The sequence below is a fragment of the Dama dama genome, chromosome 18 (genome assembly GCF_033118175.1).
Source record: "Dama dama isolate Ldn47 chromosome 18, ASM3311817v1, whole genome shotgun sequence".
NCBI classification, from domain to species: domain Eukaryota; kingdom Metazoa; phylum Chordata; class Mammalia; order Artiodactyla; family Cervidae; genus Dama; species Dama dama.
Genome location: NC_083698.1, coordinates 42,090,463 through 42,110,484, shown reverse-complemented (window position 1 = coordinate 42,110,484; position 20,022 = coordinate 42,090,463). Strand labels below are relative to the sequence as shown.

General features: G+C 42.5%; 1 protein-coding gene across 1 annotated transcript in view; it reads right to left on the bottom strand.

The window, feature by feature from the left end:
- Positions 1-20,022, bottom strand: part of ARMC10 (armadillo repeat containing 10) — a 68,270-nt gene that overhangs the window by 13,482 nt on the left and 34,766 nt on the right. Inside the window, exon 4 of the mRNA XM_061165180.1 lies at positions 18,360-18,536. Coding sequence (XP_061021163.1) covers positions 18,360-18,536 — 177 coding nt within the window. The remainder of the gene's footprint in view (positions 1-18,359; positions 18,537-20,022) is intronic.

Here is a 20,022-nt window from a genome sequence, read left to right as displayed (position 1 = left end):
GACTCAATGGACATGAGTCTAAGCAAATTCCAGGAGCTAGTGAAGAACAGGGAAGCCTGGCATGCTGCAGTTCATGGGGTCACAAATAGTCGGACACGACTTAGCAACTGAACAATAACAACAAATCATCGGAAAAGAATTCAAAAGGAAGGTCAACTTTCAAGAATCCAGTTTTAAGAGGTAAATTGTACTCACAAGGTGTACAAAGATAAAAGCAAGTGGAAAGATACTCCACATCAATAATTACTGAGTCAATGCCAATCAAACCTACAATGAGGTATCACCTCACACTGGTCACAGTGGCCATCATCAAAAAAGTCTACAAAGAATAAATACTGCAAAGAATGTACGGAAGAGAGAATCCTCCTACAATCTTGGTGGGGAGGTAAAGGGTGAAGCCACTATGGAAAACAGTACAGAGATTCCTTGAAGCACTAAACATAAAGAAAATCATCATTCAAAATGACATATGCACCCCAATTTTCAGGGAAGCACTATTTATAAAAGAACCCACAAAAATGTCCACTGACAGAAAAAGGAAGACTAAGTGGTACATCTACACACTAGAATACTACTCAGTCATGACACAGAATGAAATAATGATACAGGCAGCAGCGTGGATGAACTGAGAAATCATCATACTAGGTGAGCTAAGTCAGAGAGAAAAAGACAAATATTGTAGGATATCATGTACAGATGGAATCTACATATTCACACCAATGAACTAATTTACAAATCAGCAGCAGACTCATACACTGAGAAAACCAAACTATGCTTATCAAAAGAAAGTTAGAAGGGAGGGATAAATTAAGAGTTTAGGAGGAAAGTGTTAATATACACAGTAATATATATCAAGTTGATAAGGAAAAAGTACCTACTGCATAGAATAGGGAACTCTACTGAACAAATTGTAATAGCCTGTATGCGGGAAAAGAAAAAAACCAAAAAAACATTTATCTTTTTCTCAATACCTGACCCTTCCAGAATCTGCCTTCTCCAGCTGGCTTCCCCATGCACATGAGAGTTTACTGTGAACACATTCCCTTTGACCCCAGGCTCCTGTCCTATGAACTCCGACACCCAGATTGCTGATTATAAGTAGAGAAATTCAATTCACAGTGACAACAAGCTATTACTAAGAAACAGAATGGCCATCACGAAAAAGTCTAGAAAAAGAAAGTGTTGACCAAATGTGAAAATGGGATTTGAACAACCAAATCCCATGTTATTCCTGGGATTGTCAATTGGTAAGAAGCACTGTGGAGAACAGGATGGAGGTTCCAAAAGAAACAAAAAACACAGCTACCACACAATATGAAAGTCTCACTCCTGGCTCAGTACCCAGAGAACACCATCCCTGGAACAGACACACTGTGACATTCATTGCAGTACTATTTACAGTAGTCTGGAGATGCAAGTAATTAAAATGTCCATGGACAGATGGATAGAGATGTGGTACATATATGGAAGAGAATTCTACTGAGCCAGAAAACAGGATGCAGTAATGCCATTTATAGCAACAGAAATGGAGATGATCATATGCAGTGACGTAACTCATAGAAAGACAAACACTCTATGATGTGATTGATAGGTAGAAACTAAAAATGGTAAGAAATGAAGTATGTTTCCCAAGTGAAACACACAGATTTTGGAAACAAACAAACATTCTAACCAAAAAGGAAAGGTGGAAGCCACGGATGCACTGGAGAATGGGATTGAAACCTACACACAAACAGAAATGGAGCAGATAATTGACAAGGACCTATTGTACAGCCTAGGAACCTAGACACAACACAGTAATAACCTACATGAAAAAAGTACTTGACAATGACTACAGGTATGTCTACATATAATTCAATGTACAGTTAAACACAACAGCATACATGCCCTATAGTCCACTACTGCCTAAAAATTAATTTTACAAAAGGGGAATGCCTAGGACACTCCCCTCTCAAGCTTTGGGGTCCTGGGCTGGATCACATTCCTGGAGCCTGAGCAGCCTTGATTCCCAAGTCTAGACCATCATGGGGCTGAGGGAGCGGTGAACAATGTGCCAGCAAATAGTCCCTCCGGGACCTGCAGTGCCTGCTCCACTGCGTACTGGATGATAATGTCTGGAACCGGGTAGGACAGCTAAACCAAGGCAAGTGCACTTCAAGGATGGTGGGATGGTGGACCCTGGAGTCCCAAAGACCTGAGAGGGAATCACCTGGTATTCAGGTCTCCTGGTGTCAGGGCTCCCACCTCTGGCCTCCTTCCTTAGAGTCACCCCAAAGTCAGATGGACCATAGCACCCTCGGCAGAGCTTTCGCAGGGCTTGGAATTTCTCCAGTGGGGTGAATGACAGGGGTAAGAAGTCATGGGACACCGACACCTGGCCTTGGTTCTTTGTTCTGCACACGGGGCTCTGATAAGCCAGGAGGACTTTCACCAAGGCTCTGCTAACTCCAGTAAGCAGAGTGAATATGAGAAATAACAACTTAAAGTGGTCCATTTTCAAGGATAGCTAGCTCTGAGTGATAGCTTGCTGATTTAACAGCCCCAAGGCTTACAAAGCAGGAAAATCTAGGTAAACAAAGAGAGAGCAGAATGCTTAGGCTTTTCACGTGGGCTCATTCTATTGGTGAATTCAAAATATAAGAACAAGTGCACAGGAAAGGGGAAAACAAGATTTTAAAGGAGGGCCAGCCCATAAAAAGGAAAGGGATGAACCCAGGAGACATTCGGGAAGACTGTTCACCCTGCAGTACTCAGCCAATAAGGAACTGGGGGAGGGACTTGCATGCTAGAATATAAAAATGCTTGCTGTAACTGCCAGGGGTGTGCCTGCCTACTAGACTCCTGATCTTGCAAGACTGTCATTAAAGCCTGGCTTTCTGGTGCACCTCCCGTCTCCAGGTCCATTCTCTGGGTTTGGGCAGTCAGTTCAGTAGCTCAGTCGTGTCCAACTCTTTGTGACCCCATGCACTGCAGCACGCCAGGCTTCCCTGTCCATCACCAACTCCCGGAGCTGACTCAAACTCATATCCATTAAGTTGGTGATGCCATCCAACCATCTCAGTCTCTGTTATCCCCTTTTCCTCCTGCCTGCAATCTTTCCCAGCATCAGGGTCTTTCCCAATGAGTCAGTTCTTCGCATCAGGTGGCCAAAGTATTGAAGTTTCAGCTTCAGCATCAGTCCTTCCAATGAAAATTCAGGACTGATCTCCTTTAGGATGGACTGGTTGGATCTCCTTGAAGTCCAAGGGACTCTCAAGAGTCTTCTCCAACACCACAGTTCCAAAAGCATCAATTCTTCAGTGCTCAACTTTCCTTATAGTCCAACTCTCCCATCCATACATGACTGCTGGAAAAACCATAGCTTTGACTACATGGACCTTTGTTGGCAAAGTAATGTAATGTCTCTGCTTTTTAATATGCTGTCTAGGTTGGTCTTTTGAAAAGACCCTGATGCTGGGAAAGATTGAGGGCGGGAGGAGAAGGGGATGACAGAGGATGAGATGGTTGGATGGCATCACTGATTCAATGGACATGAGTTTGGGTAAACTCCGGGAGTTGGTGATGGACAGGGAAGCCTGGAGTGCTGCGGTTCATGGGGTTGCAGAGTTGGGACACGACTGAGCGACTGAAATGAACTGCACCAGGTTGGTCATAACTTTTCTGCCAGGGAACAAGCATCTTAATTTCATGGCTGCAGTCAACATCTGCAGTGATTTTGGAGCTCAAAAAAATAAAGTCAGCTACTGTTTTCATTGTTTCCCCATCTATTTGCCATGAAGTGATGGGACCAGTGCCATTTTCTTAGTTTTCTGAATGCTGAGTTTTAAGCCAAACTTTTCACTCTCTTCTTTCAAGAGGCTCTTTAGTTCTTCTTTGCTTTCTGCCATAAGGATGGTGTCATCTGCATATCTGAGGTTATTGATATTTCTCCTGGCAATCTTGACTCAGTTTGTGTTTCATCCAATCCAGCATTTCTCATGATGTACTCTGCATATAAGTTAAATAAGCAGGATTACAATATACAGCCTTGTACTCCTTTCCCAATTTGGAACCAGTCTGTTGTTCCATGTCCAGTTCTAACTATGGCTTCTTGACCTGCATACAGATTTCTCAGGAGGCAGGTCAGGTGGTCTGGTATTCCCATCTCTTGAAGAATTTTCCACAGCTGGTTGTGATCCACATAGTCAAAGGCTTTGGCATGGTGAATAAAGCAGAAGTAGATGTTTTTCTGGAACTCTCTCGCTTTTTTGATGATCCAACGGATGTTGGCAATTTGATCTCTGGTTCCTCTGCCTTTTCTAAATCCAGCTTGAACATCTGGAAGTTCACGGTTCATGTATTGCTGAAGCCTGGCTTGGGGAATTTTGAGCATTACTTTGCTAGAGTGTGAGATGAGTGCAACCGTGTGGTAGTTTGAGCATTCTTTGGCATTGCCTTTCTTTGGGATTGGAATGAAAACTGACCTTTTCCAGTCCTGTGGCCACTGCTGAGTTTTCCATATTTTGTGGGAATGGGTGAATTTAACTCAGATGACCACTATATCTACTACTGTGGGCAAGGATCCCTTAGAAGAAATGGAGTAGCCCTCACTGTCAACAAAAGAGTCTGAAATGCAGTATTTGGATGCAATCTCAAAAACGACAGAATGATCTCTGTTTGTTTCCAAGGCAAACCATTCAATATCACAGTAATCCAAGTCTATGCCCTGATCAGTAATGTTGAAGAAGCTGAAGTTGAACGGTTCTATGAAGATCTACAAGACCTTCTAGAACTAACACCCAAAAAAGATGTCCTTTTCATTATAGGGGACTGGAATGCAACAGGAGGAAGTCAAGAAATACGTGGAGTAACAGACAAATTTGGCCTTGGAGTACGGAATGAAGCAGGGCAAAGGCTAACAAAGTTTTGCCAAGAGAACGTACTGATCACAGCAAACACCCTCTTCCAACAACACAAGAGAAGACTCTACACATGGACATCACCAGATGGGTTTGGGCCTTGGGCTTTATTTCCCACAGTGAAGCAAGAAGAAATCTTGCTGCTTTGTGGCCGCTTCCTGTAACTACAACAGTGGCTCAGACGGAAAAGCATCTGCCTACAATGTGGGAGGCCCGGGTTCAATCCCTGGGTCGGGAAGATCTCCTGGAGAAGGAAATGGCAACCCACTCCAGTATTCTTGCCTGGAAAATCCAATGGACCGAGGATCCTGGTAGGTTACAGTCCATGAGGTCACAAAGAGTCAGGCACGACTGAGCAACTTCACGTCACTTCACTTCATGGGCACTTCACTTTCAAAAGGCCTCTGCGGTTGTAACTGATACCTGCCTTCAACAAAAGTCCTGGGGTATGTAATGGAAAGAGAATTCACAAAAGGGCAGACTTTCAGAAGCCAATTTGAAGAGGTAAATCTCATTCATACCAATTTTGAAAAGTGGCACCTGGAAACATGTTAAATGTCAATTATTAGTAGAGAAATTCAATTCACAGCAGCAATGAGTTATTACTAGGGAACAGATAGAATGGCCACTGTGAAAAAGTCTAGAAAAAGAAATTACTGAAAGAAATGTGGAGAAAAGGGAACCCTCCCATGCTGCTGCTGGAACTGTAAATGGCTAAGAGCCACTGTGGAGAAGAGGATGGAGGTTCCAAAAGAAGACTAAAAACACAGCTGCCACAGCATCTGGAAATCCCACTCCTGGGTCACCTGGAGCAGAGTGAACCATACCTGGGACAGACAGATGCGATTCACATTCACTGCAGCACTATTTAGAGTAGCCGGGACACACAAGTAATTAATATGTCCATGGAAAGATGGATAAAGAAGCTGTGCTACATTCATGGAAGGGAATATTACAGAGACAGAAAACAGGATGCAGTAATGCCATTTGCAGCAGCAGAAATTGACTTGGGAGATGATCATGTGACGTGATGTAACTCACAGAAAGATGGCTTTGATGACTGGGAACTAAAAGTTGATTGATATGGGGAACATTTTCCTAACAGAAACTCACTCACAGATTTAAAAAACTAATTTGTCCTAACCAATGAGGAAAGGTGGAAGCCAAGGATGCATTATGACAGAAACATACCCACTAATAGAAATGAAATAAGACAATCAACAAGAACCTATGGTATAGCACAGGAACCCAGACAACACAGGAACAACATGAAAAAGGTACCTGAAAACGAGGACAGGTATGTCTACACATAATTCAATCAATGTGCTGTACCCTAAACAAACACAAGAGCATAAATGCACTGTACTCCAATATTACCTAAAAATTAATTTTAGAAAAATGGAATACCTACTCCATTCCCCTCTAGCTTCAAGGTCCCAGGCTGGTTCACATTCCTGGAGCCCGGGCAGACCTGGGTTCCAAGTCTGGACTACCATGGGGCTGATGGAGCTGTGAAGCATGTGCCAGCCAATGAGTCCCTTGGAGTTCTAGTGCCTGTTCCCCTGTGGATCAGATGACAAAGTCCAGAACAAGGCAGGACCTCCCACAGCTAAACCAAGGCAAATATACTCCAAGGATGGTGGGATGGTGGACCCCTGAGACCCAAAGATCTGTAAAGGAGTCACCTTGAGGCAGGAGGAACTCCCAGGTAAAAGAAACTGGAGATTCATTCTCTATTGACCGAAATTCCAAGACAAGACTAGCAGGGCGATTAAGGGAGGAGGCTGGACCCTGAACAGACCACATATTTCTCATTCCTGAAGTTAGGAAAACTCCCTGACCACACATGTGCAGAAAAGGCTCCTTGGAGGCCCAAGGTGAGTCATGTCAAGAGATGTCCTACCCAGACGCCTTTGTGGTGGAATAAATCTTGGCTGAGATGTGAGTGCACATGTGGGAGGATCCTGAGATACATCAAATATGGACTGTGAACTAGGCGAACCATGACTGGCCAAAGGAAATCTAGAAGAAATGCCCCATAAAAGTAACTCGACCTACAAGGGTGTGACTCAGCAACTCAGGGACTCTCCCTCTGAGTCTGCCCATGTGTCTATCCACATGCTGTTGTTCAGTCGCTCAGTGGTGTCTGACTCTCTGCAAGCCCATGGACTGCAGCACATCAGGAGTCCTTATTCTTCACTATCTCCCAGAGTTTGCTCAAACTCCTGCCCATTGAGTCAATGACGTTGTCCAACACTCTCATCCTCTGTTGCTTCCCTGTCCATCACCAACTCCCAGAGTTCACTCAAACTCATATCCATTGAGTCAGTGATGCCATCCAACCATCTCATCCTCTGTCGCCCCCTTCTCCTCCTGCCCTCAGTCTTTCTCAGCATCAGGGTCTTTTCCAAAGAGTCAGCTCTTGAATCAGGTAGACAAAGTATTGGAGCTTCAGCTTCAGCATCAGTCCTTCCAATGAATATTCAGCATCAATTTCCTTTACGATTGACTGATTTGATCTCCTTGCAGTCCAAGGGACTCTCAAGAGTCTTCTCCAGCACCATGGTTCAAAAGCATCAATTCTTCAGCCCTCAGCCACCGTTATACTCCAACTCTCCCATCCATACATGACTACTGGAAAAACCACAGCTCTGACTATACAGACTTTGTTGGCAAAGTAAGGTCTCTGCTTTTTAATGCACTTTCTAGGTGTGTCATAGCTTTTCTTCAAGGGGCAAGCATCTTTTTTTTTTTTAATTCACTTTTATTTTTATTAGTTGGAGGCTAATTACTTTACAATATTGTAGTGGTTTTTGACATACATTGACATGGATCAGCCATGGATTTACATGTGTTCCCCCATCCTTAACCCCCTTCCCACCTCTCTCCCTATCCCATCCCTCTGGATCATCCCAGTGCACCAGCCCTGAGCACTTTTCTCATGCATCCAACCTGGGCTGGCGATCTGTTTCACACTTGATAATATACATGTTTCAATGCTATTCTCTCAGATCATCCCACCCTCGCCTTCTCCCAGAGAGTCCAAAAGTCTGTTCTATACATCTGTGTCTCTTTTTCTATCTTGCATATAGGGTTATCGTTACCATCTTTCTAAATTCCATATATATGCGTTAGTATACTGTATTGGTGTTTATCTTTCCGGCTTACTTCAATCTGTATAATGGGCTCCAGTTTCATCCATCTCATTAGAACTGATTCAAATGTATTCTTTTTAAAGGCTGAGTAAAATTCCATGGTGTATATGTACCACAGCTTTCGTATCCATTCATCTGCTGATGGGCATCTAGGTTGCGTCCATGTCCTGGCTATTATAAACAGTGCTGCGATGACACTGGGGCACATGTGTCTCTTTCAGTTCTGATTTCCTTGGTGTGTATGCCCAGGAGTGGGATTGCTGGGTCCATCTTTTAATTTTGTGGCTACAGTCATCGTCTGCAGTGATTTTGGAACCAAGAAAATAAAATCTGTCACTGTTTCCATCCCCCCACCCCACATCTATTTGACATGAAGTGATGGGACTGGATGCAATGATCTTTGTTTTTTGAATACTGAGTTTTAAGCCAGCTTCTTCACTCTCATCTTTCACCCTCGTCAAGAGTCTCTTTAGTTCCTCTTCACTTTCTGCTATTAGGATGCTGTCATCTGCGTATCTAAGGTTATTGATATTTTCCCCTGCAGTCTTTATTCTAGCTTGTGGTTTGTCCAGCCAGGCATTTCGCATGATGTACTCTGTATATAAGTTAAACAAACAGGGTGACAACATACAGCCTTGCCATACTCCTTTCCCGATTTTGAACCAGTCCATTGTTCATGGCCAGTTCTCACTATTGCTTCTTGACCTACAGGCAGGTTTCTCAGGAGGCAGGTCAGGTGGTCTGGCATTCCCATCTCTGAGAATTTTCCACAGTTTGTGGTGACCCACACAGTCAAAGGCTTTAGTGTAGTTCTGTTTACACTGGGCTCTCAGTTTCAAGCCAGAAGGAGGATTTTCACCAAGGCTTGGATTTCTCTTGGAAATCTCTTAGATTTTCACCAAGAGACATGTGGAAATCCTGCTGCCCTGTGGCCACTTCATGTAACCATAATGTGAAAACAAGTGCCTAAGGGCACTTCAGATCCAAAAGCCCTCTCCCTCTTATGAATGACACCAGCCTTCAAAAAATGACCTGGGGTCTGTAATAGAAGAGGATTCAGTAAGGAAGAGACTTCCAGGAAGCCAATTTGAAAAGATAAATTTCAATCACGCTAATTTTTTTTAAAAAGCAGCACAAAGAAAGATACTCATGTCCAACTCTCTGCACCCCATGGACTGTAGCCTGCCAGGCGTCTCAGGCCATGGGACTCTCCAGGCAAGAATACTGGGGTGGGTTGCCATGCCCTCCTCCAGAGGATCTTCCCAACTCAGGCATTGAACCTAGGTCTCTTTTACCTTTGGCATTGAAAGGCAGGCCTTTATTTATTTTTTTTAACCACTAGTGCTACTTGGGGAAGTCTTCCAATGGTGATTATTAGTAGAAAAATTCAATTCACAAACATTATGAGCTATTACTAGGAAACACACAAAATAGCCATAAAAAAATGTTGAGAAAAAGAAAACTGTAGGCAAAAATTTGGAAAAGAACTGAAAAACTGTTTACAGTAGCCAGGACACGCAAGCAATTAAAATGTCCGTGGACACATGGATGAAGAAGCTGTGCTACATATGGAAGGGAATATTAAGGAGAGAGAAAACAGGATGCTGTAATACCATCTGCAGAAACAGAAACTGACTTGGAGATGATCCTATGTTACAGCCTGGCAGAGCAGAGACCAGAACCTGCCTCATGACTCAAGGGTGTGACAAACTGCACCCTCAGGCTTGTCCTAGTAAGCATGCCAAATGGATATACTTCGGGCGGGACATGCTCTCTGCTCCACTTCACTGCCTGCCCCTGCGTCCATTCCCATGGAAACAAAACAAGATGTTCCTGATCAACAGCAGAGTCTTAACTTTACTCTCTCTTTATGGTATGCTGATGAAACTCCCCAGTATAGCTATTTCCTAAAGATCTCATGTGACTTCTGCCAATAAAAGTGTGGGCTGAAAGAAGCCATTTTGTCTTCCTGCCATGGAGGTCAGGAGGGCCCTCTGACTCTCCACTTGCCAAATTATGTGTGTCTGTCTTTTCATTATGCGTTCACCCCCATTTCAGGTCTTTCTCACCTGCTGGGCTGGACGTGGCAGGTGGTGCCGGAACAGGGACCTGAAGTCAGGAAGGGTTCCCCTGAGGGAAAAAACTGAAAGTGAGAAAGCAAGTGGTAAGTAAGATGCCTGGATCACGACCAGGCCCTTAAACTCTAGGGGTGGAAAGTCCCTTGTTGTGTTACAAAGTCAGGGTAAACAATGGGGAATGATTTGAGTAAAGCTGAGAAACATCATCTCCAGCTTTTGAGGCACTTCCTCCAGACTGCTGGAGCGCAGGTAAAGAGGAGCAATTGACACAATTGCTAAGAGAGGTGGTTAAATATAATTCCTGGTTTCCAGAAGAAGGCACTCTAAGATATTGAACACTGGGATCGAGTAGGAGAAAGTTTGAAAGCAGCACACAGGAGAGGGGACCTGATACCCGTGACAGTATTTGCGACCCGGGGGCTAGTGCCATCGGTCCTACACCCTCTACAGACTGAGAAATCACATGGGAAGGCAGTGTCTTCAGAGGCGGCGCCTGTTAACTCTTCCATCCCGCTTTGTCACCTAAGCTCAAGCACGATTTTCCACCACCACTGTCTCCACTGGGTCCAGAAATGTCTTGGGAGGATAAGCCGTTGACTTGGTTTCAGCAAGCCACAGCCTCCGCCCTTTATATGGGTGCTTTAGACATTGAGGACCATCTTGCTTTCCCTATTGATTACAGGCCGGACCCCAATAATCCCACTCAGGTTATTGCAACCCATGAAACTTTTGACATCAAGGTTTTAAAGGAACTAAAACCTAGTGTTTGGTTGAATGGGGCTGATTCCCTGTATATACAGGAGCTACTGGAAATTTGTTTGCGTGGGAGAAGTTCTCCTTACGATGTTAAAATGGTAGCCAAAGCTGCTTTAAGTGGTCCCCAACATTTACAGTTTTTTGCTTCTTATACTGAGCTATGCCAAGAGCAAGCCTGTATTAATTTGGCCAGTGGACATAATCTTACTTTTAAAATGCTCAGAGGCGCAGAGCAAGAGCCCAACTGACTTATGAAGGTGTTCTAGTGGGAGCATACGAAAGGATTGGCAAATGCTGCTGAAAGGCGTGGCAGACAGTATCAGACCCCGACGAGCCTACCACTTCATTTTTTAAAATATTACAGAGACCCGGAGAAGACTTCACTGAATTTATAGACCGGCTCTCATCTGCTCTCCACTGGAGTTGACTCACTGGAAAAGACCCTGATGCTGGGAGGGATTGGGAGCAGGAGGAGAAGGGGACGACGGAGGATGAGATGGCTGGATAGCATCACCAACTTGATGGACATGTGTGTGAATAAACTCCAGGAGTTTGTGATGGACAGGGAGGCCTGGCGTGCTGCGATTCATGGGGTCTCAAAGAGTTGGACACGACTGAGTGACTGAACTGAACTGAACTGAATAACAAATAAGTTCTCCCACTGTTGTGAAGCTTCTGAGCCCCATGTTAGCCTTCCCATCCTGGAGAGCTGACAAAGGGACTGGGAATCTCCTCGGATCTGACCTTGAAGGCCAGCAGGATTTTATTACATGATTGCCACAGGATTGGGGGAAACAGAGAGTCTAGTCTTGGAGGGCACAAACAAAATCCTGGGCACACCAAGACCCAAAGGAAAGGAGCAGTAACCCACAGGATACTGAACCAAAACTACCCAGTGTTGGCCCATCTCCTGAGGAGACGCGGGTCAGCAGGGGCTCACTGCAGGGATGGGGCACTGGCAGAAGCTGCCCTGCAAGGCCTCCCTCGGTGTAAGCCTTCTTGGATGTCATCATTAACCCTACCACAGACCTCGCAGACCCAGGGCCAGGTCCTTTCAGCCTAAACAACTCCACCTATCATCAGGTAACTGGATGAAAGCTTTAATGAGCAAGGCCCTGCCCACCAGACCAAGACCTATTTTTTCCAACCATCAGTGCCTCCCCATTTGATGCAAGGAGATCAAACCAGTCAATCCTAAAGGAAATCAGTACTGAATATTCAGTGGAGGGACTGATGCTGAAGCTGAAGCTCCAATCCTGTGGCCACCTAATGCGAAGAACTGACTCATTAGAAAAGACCCTGTTGCTGGGGAAGATTGAAGGCAGGAGGACAAGGGGATGACAGAGGATGAGATGGTTGTAAGGATCACTGACTCAATGAACATGAGTTTGAGCAAGTTCCAGGAGTTGGTGATGGGCAGGGAAACCTGGTGTGCTGCAGTTCATGGGGTCGCAAAGAGTTGGACATGACTGAGTGACTGAACTGAACTCAACTGTCCCTCCCATCAGGAAGCTTACATAAGCCTCTTAGCCTCCTCCTTCAGAGGGCAGAAGAAAGAAGAACCATAATCCCATAGCTAGAACTAAAGCCACATTATAGAAAGTTAATCAGGATGAAAAAGCAGACAGATATGTCCAAGATGAAGGGACAAGATAAAACCCCAGAACAACAAGTAAATGAAGTGGAGATAGGCAACCTTCCAGAAAAATAATCAGAATAATGATACTGAAGGTGATCCAGGATCTCAGGAAAACAGTGGAGAATTTGCAAGAAATATTTATCAGAGACCCAGAAGAACTAAAGTACAAGCAAAAAGAGATGGATAATAAACTGGAAGGTATCAACAGCAGAATAACTAAGGTAGAAGAACAGATGAATGACCTGAAGTACAGAATGGTGGAAATCACTGCCACAGAACAGAATATAGAAAACAGAATAAAAGAAGAAATGAGGACAGTCTAAGGGACCTCTGGGACAACATTCACATTATACAGGTTCCAGAAGGAGAAGTGAGAGAGAAAGGACCTGAAAAAATATTTGAAGAAATGATAGTTGAAAACTTTCCTAACATGGGAAAGGAAATAGTTAACCAAGTCCAGAAGCACAGAGTCCCTGGCAGGATAAAACCAAGGAGGAACACCCGGAGACACATAGTAATCAAATAGACAAAAATTAAAGACAAAGATAAACTATTAAAAGCAACAAGGGAAAAACAGCAACATACAAGGGAACTCTTATCAGGTTTATCAGCTCATTTCTCAACAGAAACGCTACAAGCCAGGAGGAAATGGCAAGATGTATTTAAGGTGATGAAAAGTAAGAACCTAAAACTAAGAATATTCTACCCAGCAACACTCTCCTTCAGATTTGATGGAGAAATCAAAAGCTTTCCAGACAAGCAAAAGTTAAGAGAATTCAGCACCATTAAGTCAGCTTTACAACAAATGCTGAAAGAACTTCTCTAGATAGGAAACACAAGAGAAGGAAAAGACCTATAGAAAAGAAGCCCAAAACAAATAACAAAATAGTAGCAGGTTCATACATATTGATAACTACTTTAAATGTGAACAAATTAAATGCACCAACCAAAAGACACAGACTGGCTGGGTGGATGAAAACATGTACATGTATGTACTTCCACTTACCACATCACTGTGCCTGATGCCCAAATTGTATGTAATTATTTTATATTGTTAGGTTAATCATGTTCCCATTATGGTTTTAAATTATAATTATCTTTTATTTTTTGTCTGTAATTATCCTTTATCTTTTGTGAAAAACATTTTTCACTAATGTGATTATGTAACAATCACTCACTTAACACCATTGTATTGGGCTTTCCAGGTGGCGTTAGTCATGAACAACCCACCTGCCAATGCAGAAGACATAAGAGACACAGGTTCAATCCCTGGGTCAGAAAGATCCCCTGGAGGAGGGCATGGCAACCCACTCCAGTATTCTTGTCTGGAGAACCCCATGGACAGAGTAGCCTGGTAGGCTATGGTCCATAGGGTCACAAACAGTTGGAAACGACTGAAGCAACTTGGGACCATTGTATCATGATAGGTCAACAGAAAAATACTACAATTCTGAATCACCAAAATTACCAGTTAATAAAAAACCTCTCATCACTTTTTTAATCCAGATGCATATCAGAATTACCTTGAAATTTTTTGAAAAATATAAACATCCATCCAGGTACTCTTTTTTTCCTCCAAAGTTCCAAATAGTTTCTAATGAGCAGCCACGTCTAAAATCAACTCAACTATATGAAGATCTTTTACTTTTATCTAGTTTGTTTTACTTTTACTATTTCATATTCAGTGCTGTTTCATTTAGTTTATATTTTCCAATTTCTCTATCCCTTTTTTTTTGGATGTTCTTTCTCAAGCCTTTATCAAGTGTAGTGGAAAAGCTTTTGTATTATATATATATATAAATAGTATGTATAACATATGTATTTTAGAAAACTTGTGAAATTTTGCCAAACTAAAAAACTTATGACATTTTGATTCCACTTATTTCATTTAGTAAGAATAAAATGCTAGATTTCTAGTTAAAAAGATATGCAACAAGCAACAAAGGTTTACAAAGGTATAGCACTTAGAACTATAGTCAGTATCTTATAATAAACTAGATTGGAAAATAATCTGAAAAATAATATATGCATATGTGTAACTGAATCACCTTGTGGTACCCCTGAAACTATATAGCTTTAAGTCAACTATACTTCAATAAAATATGTAAATTAAAAAAATAACTTCAATCATCCACTTCAAACACTTCAAACAAACATCACAGCGTAAATCAACTACAATAGAAACAGAAACACACAGATTTAGAAAACAAAGTAATCCTAAATGAAAAAGAAAGACTGAAGCAAGGATGTATTGGAGTCTCAAATAAACACATACCCACTCATACAAATAAAACAGATAATCAACAAGGGCCTATTGTAAAGCACAGGGAGCCAGAGTCAACACAGTAATAACTTACATGAAAAAAGCATCTGAAAACGAGTACAGGCATATCTGTATTAAACTCAATCATCCAGTTCCACACTTCAACTATACTCCAATATTACCTAAAAAGTAATTTAAAAAGAAAATGAAATGCCTACTCCATTCCCCTCAAGCTTCAAGAGCCCAGGCTGTTTCACATTTCTGGAGCCTGAGCTGCCTTGGTTCCCAAGTTTGGACTACCACGGGGCTGAGGCAGCTGCTGAAGCACATGCCAGCAAATGACACCACAGGACCCTTGGACGTGTGTCACCCGGTCCCCAGTGAACAGGATGACAAGGTCAGGAACGAGGCAGGACCACTCACAGCTAAACCTAGGCAAGGACACTCAAGGGTGGTGGGACGGTGGACCCTCGAGACCCAAACCTGTGAAGGAGGCACCTGGTCTACAGCAGCACCTCCTGCTGCTGGGGTTCCCACCTCCACCCTCCTTCCTTAGGGTCACCCCAACTTTGGAACACAGCACACCAGGAAGCTTTTGCAGGTTTGGGATGTCTCCAATGGGGTGAATAATAAGGTGGAGGATGTAATGGGACACCAGGCCTTGGCTGTTTGTTCTGGCACATGGGGCTCTCATTTATAAGTCAGAAGCAGCACTTTCACCAAGGCTATGTTTATCCTACCAAGCCCTGTGGAGCCTGAGGAAATCCTGCCTCCTTGTGGTCGCTCTTGAAACTACAATGGGAAAACCACTGCCTAAGGGCGCTTCACTTTCAAAAGGCCTCTCACATTTTGATACCTGCCCCGGACAAATGTCCTAGGGTATGTAACTGAGAGAGAATTCACTAAAGTCAGCGTTTCAGGAAGCCATCTCGTAGAAGTAAACTTCACTCATAGTGATTTAAGGAAAGATGCTAAACATTGGTTATAGTAGTAAAATTTATCACAGCACAATGAGGTTTCACTTGGCTGCAAAAAGAATGCCCATCATTAAAAATCTAAAAACATAAATCAGTGGAAAAAAATTAGAGAAATGGAATCCTGCTTTGCTGTTGCCTGGACTTTAAAGTGGTAACTGCCACTATGGAGATGATGGCGATTCCTTCAGAAAGTAAAAATAGAGCTATTATATGAACTAGAAATCCCACTCCTTGCCCTACATCCAGAGAAATCCATAGTTGGAATAGAAACACACACTCTGACCAGTAGCTTGGATATGGAAGTAATTAAAATATCCACAGACAGATGGGTCAAGAAGATGTGGTATATTTTATGGAAGGGAATATTACTCGGCTAGAGAACAGAAGGAAGACATGGCATCTGCAGCAGCGTAAATGGACTTGGAAATGATCATATACAGTAAGTCATAGACAGAAAGACAAATACACTAAGATATGACTGATTGGTGGAATCTAAAAACTGAGAGCAATGAAGTACATTTTTCCAAACAGAAACACAATTACAGATTTAGAAAACAAACTTATTCTAACCAAAGGAGAAAGGCAGAAGGCAGGGATCCATTAGGAGGCTGGAATTAACACATAGCCACTAACACAAATGAAACAGGTAACCAACCAATAGCAATACCTGCTAACCAATAGCACAGGGACTTCGACTTGACACAGTAATAACCCTAACCCCCAAACACACAGGTATGTCTACATGTAACTGGATCAAGTTACTAAACGCTTAAACATAGCAGTGCAAATCAGCTACAATCCAACAGAATCTAAAAATTAAAAGGAAAAAAAAAGAAGAATGCCGACTATATTCCTCTCTGGCTTCAGGTTCCTAGGCTGGTTCACACTCCTGAAGCCCAGGCAGCCTTGGTCCCCGAATGTGGACTGTTAAGGGGCTGCTGGTGCTGGGAAGGAGGTGCCAGCAAATGAGCTCCCCTTGGACCTGCAGTGCCTGGTTCCCTCTGGGTGGAACCACAGTGTCCAGAGCCAGGTCAGACCTCCTACAGCCAAACCAAACATACTGCACCCAAAGCACAGTGAACCCTCTGGGCTGGTAGGGCTTTTAGAACACATCTGTTCTCCTAGACTCCTGGTGGTCCGGTTTCCACCCCCAGCATTCCTACTTAGGATCCTCCCATTTAACGGAAGACAGTGCCCTCCACAGAGCTCTTGTAGAGGTTGGGCTTTATCTGGGTGATGAAGGGTAACAGAGAGAATTAAAGAGACACAAGGGCTTGGTTGTTTTCCTGGCACATGCCTCTCTTGTTTACAACTGTGGAAGATGTTTATCAGGAAGGCTTTGCTGCCCCAGTAAATGGAGTTGAGCATGAAGAACTTCTGACATGTTGTGGTCATTTCCCATATCTATAGCTTGAAAACTGATGCTTATAGGCACATTATATTCCCAAGGCCTTTAGGGCTATAAATGATATCTGCCCTGAACAAATGGTGTAGTAATTGAAGGAGAATTCATAAAAGGGTAGACTTTCAAGTAGCCAATGCAAAGAGGTAAATTTTACACACTGTTTTAAAGAAAAAAGCACATGAAAAGATGCTCCATACCACTTATTAGTATTGAAATGCAAATCTAAACTACAAGTAGGTGTTACCTTGCACCAGCCAGAATGACCATTATGAACAAGTCTGCAGTGAATACACGGGGGGTAGGACATGGAGCAAAGGCAGCCCTCTCAGGCTGTTACTGGAATTTAAATTGGTAACAGCCACTATGGAGAACAGTATGGAGGTTCCTTAAGTAACTGAAAAAAAAAAGCTAGCAAATGATCACACAACCCCACTCATGGGCCTATGCCCAGAGAAAACCATAACTTGAAAAGAGACATGTACCCTAACCTTCACTGCAGCTATATTTACAACAGTTAGGATGTGCAAACAACCAAAATGTCCACTGACGGGTGGATAAAAAAGATGTGGTAGATATACACAATGGACTATTACTCAGTCATAAGAAAAGATTGAATGTCAATTGCAGCAATAGGGATGGACCTGGAGATGATCATACTAAGAGAAGTACATCAGATAGAGAAACACAAACCGTGTACATCACGGAGAGATGGAAACTAACATTTATACAAATACACTATTTTCCAAACAGAAACACACCCACAGACTTAGAAAACAAACTTATGGTGACCAAAGGGGAATGGTAAGGGGGAGGGATAAATCAGGAGGTTGGGATTGCCAGCATATCACTCAAACTCTCCTTTTATCACAATAGTCCTGCATCTGCTGCAGTCAACACTAGCTCCTTCTGTAAAGAGGAAACTGATTTTCATAAAACCAAATGAATATCATTCTTTTGATAAGAGAAACAACAGACCATTTTCCTAAGTTAATTTTGAAATTCAGTGTTAGGATATAAAAATAATATACTTTCTTGGGCCCGTGAATGGTTTTTAATAATAAATTTTAAACTTTCTCTCTTTTTGAGGAACATCAACTTAAGACAGGTGACTTGTAAAATGAATTTCAATCTTAATAACATGGATGCAATAGCTGTTTGTACTACAAATATTCACCATTTCCTTCATACCTTGGTACTTCCATTTCCTGTGACCAACACGTGGAACAGGTCTGTAATGTAACTGCTAAGCATGTCCTGGTGGTCATTGGTCACTGTCATGTTTGTTAACAACCTCAGTCCAGCCAGCTGCACAGCAGAGTTCAGGGGGCCAGAGATGACATCCTCACAGACTTGACTGATGTATACCTGAAGATGGGGAAAAGGGGATCTTCTTAGAATCTCCAAAACTTTCCTATTAAACCGTAACTCTTGCACAGTGGAATCAGGTGATTGTTTAGGATGAAGCTGACTCTTTAAGAAAGATGGCATTTCTATCAAGATCTCAAACTTGGGTAACTTTTTTTTTCTTAAGTTCCCTAATTAATAGCAGGCACTGAGCATTTTACAGATATACTCACTTCAGTCCTAAGACAACTAATGAGACAGTGGTATTATGGTCATTTTATAGACAAGGACTGTAAACCCTTCAAGAAGCTTGGATTCTTCGCCCAATGTAATAAGACAGTAGAGCAATGGCCAGACCCAGAGACCAGGCTCTCAACACCAGTGGGGGGCCTCTCACTTGTTGGGGGCCTCCCAATTCTCTCTACCTTTCTGTGTCTGGGCATGTCAGGGTAAGGAGGAACATTTGCGGGGACATTTTGTACCATAGTCCGTACCTGAACTGTAGGATCTAGGGGCACATCATGTTAGAAGTAAAGAACTGGAGGGGGACACTAAATAGAGCTTTTCTCCAGAGCTCTTTCTTTTACGAGTAAGCAGAGGCAAACTCTATTTGGTCCAAGGTTGTTATTTATGACGTATATGTAGATGAATTACTCCTTTACAATACTATAAACTACCACTGGCTAAAAGTAATGCAATGCTAGTCGTATGCCCATGTCACACATGATAGATCTAGACTAAACCAAGGGAGACAGAAAATTTTCTGAAACTCTATTTTCTATGCCTGGCCACGAGCCTTCCAGCTTGAAAAAATTATGTCTCACAAGTAACTGATATTCACCTAAGTTTGAACTTCATCAAAAGTTCTAATTGGTAAGAAAAATTCCCTAATATAAAATGCTAAGGAATTACCAACTGTCCCATAAGCCAGAACTAACTTTAAAAAATTTCCAAATGTATTCATATTACCACAGAAATGAAAATGATGGCAGTAAAGCAAACTGTGTAAGTAAAACAGATTAAATTTTTAATCTGGCTTCAAAATCCAAATTATATTTACAAATCAATCTGTCCTGGGTCACAATTTCATTATGCACCCATCCTTTAAAAAATGGAATTTCCTTAGCTTATTATAAATCATATATTTTCATAGGATGCTCCTATCTTTCCAAGCATTTCCTAAAATGTGCTGAGCTGTAATTTACATCCTTATTGCCTCTGAATCTTATCTTCACTTCAGTTCTAGCAACAAGATTACCAAACAGGCCATCGCAGTTATTCCTGGAGTTTGCCTACCTCACCTTGTTCCTTTCTCTTGGGATTCCCTCATTCCTCAACTCCAGCTGTAGAAACCTTGGCCAGTTTTATGAGCCACCTCAAGCTCTACCTTTCACAGAAGCTTCTGAATGAAAACTCTCCTTTCTGTGTATTCAACAATATTTTACTTGCATTTTTCCTTAAAGTATTTCATCATGTTCTGCCTTGAATTACAATTCTTTTTGGACTT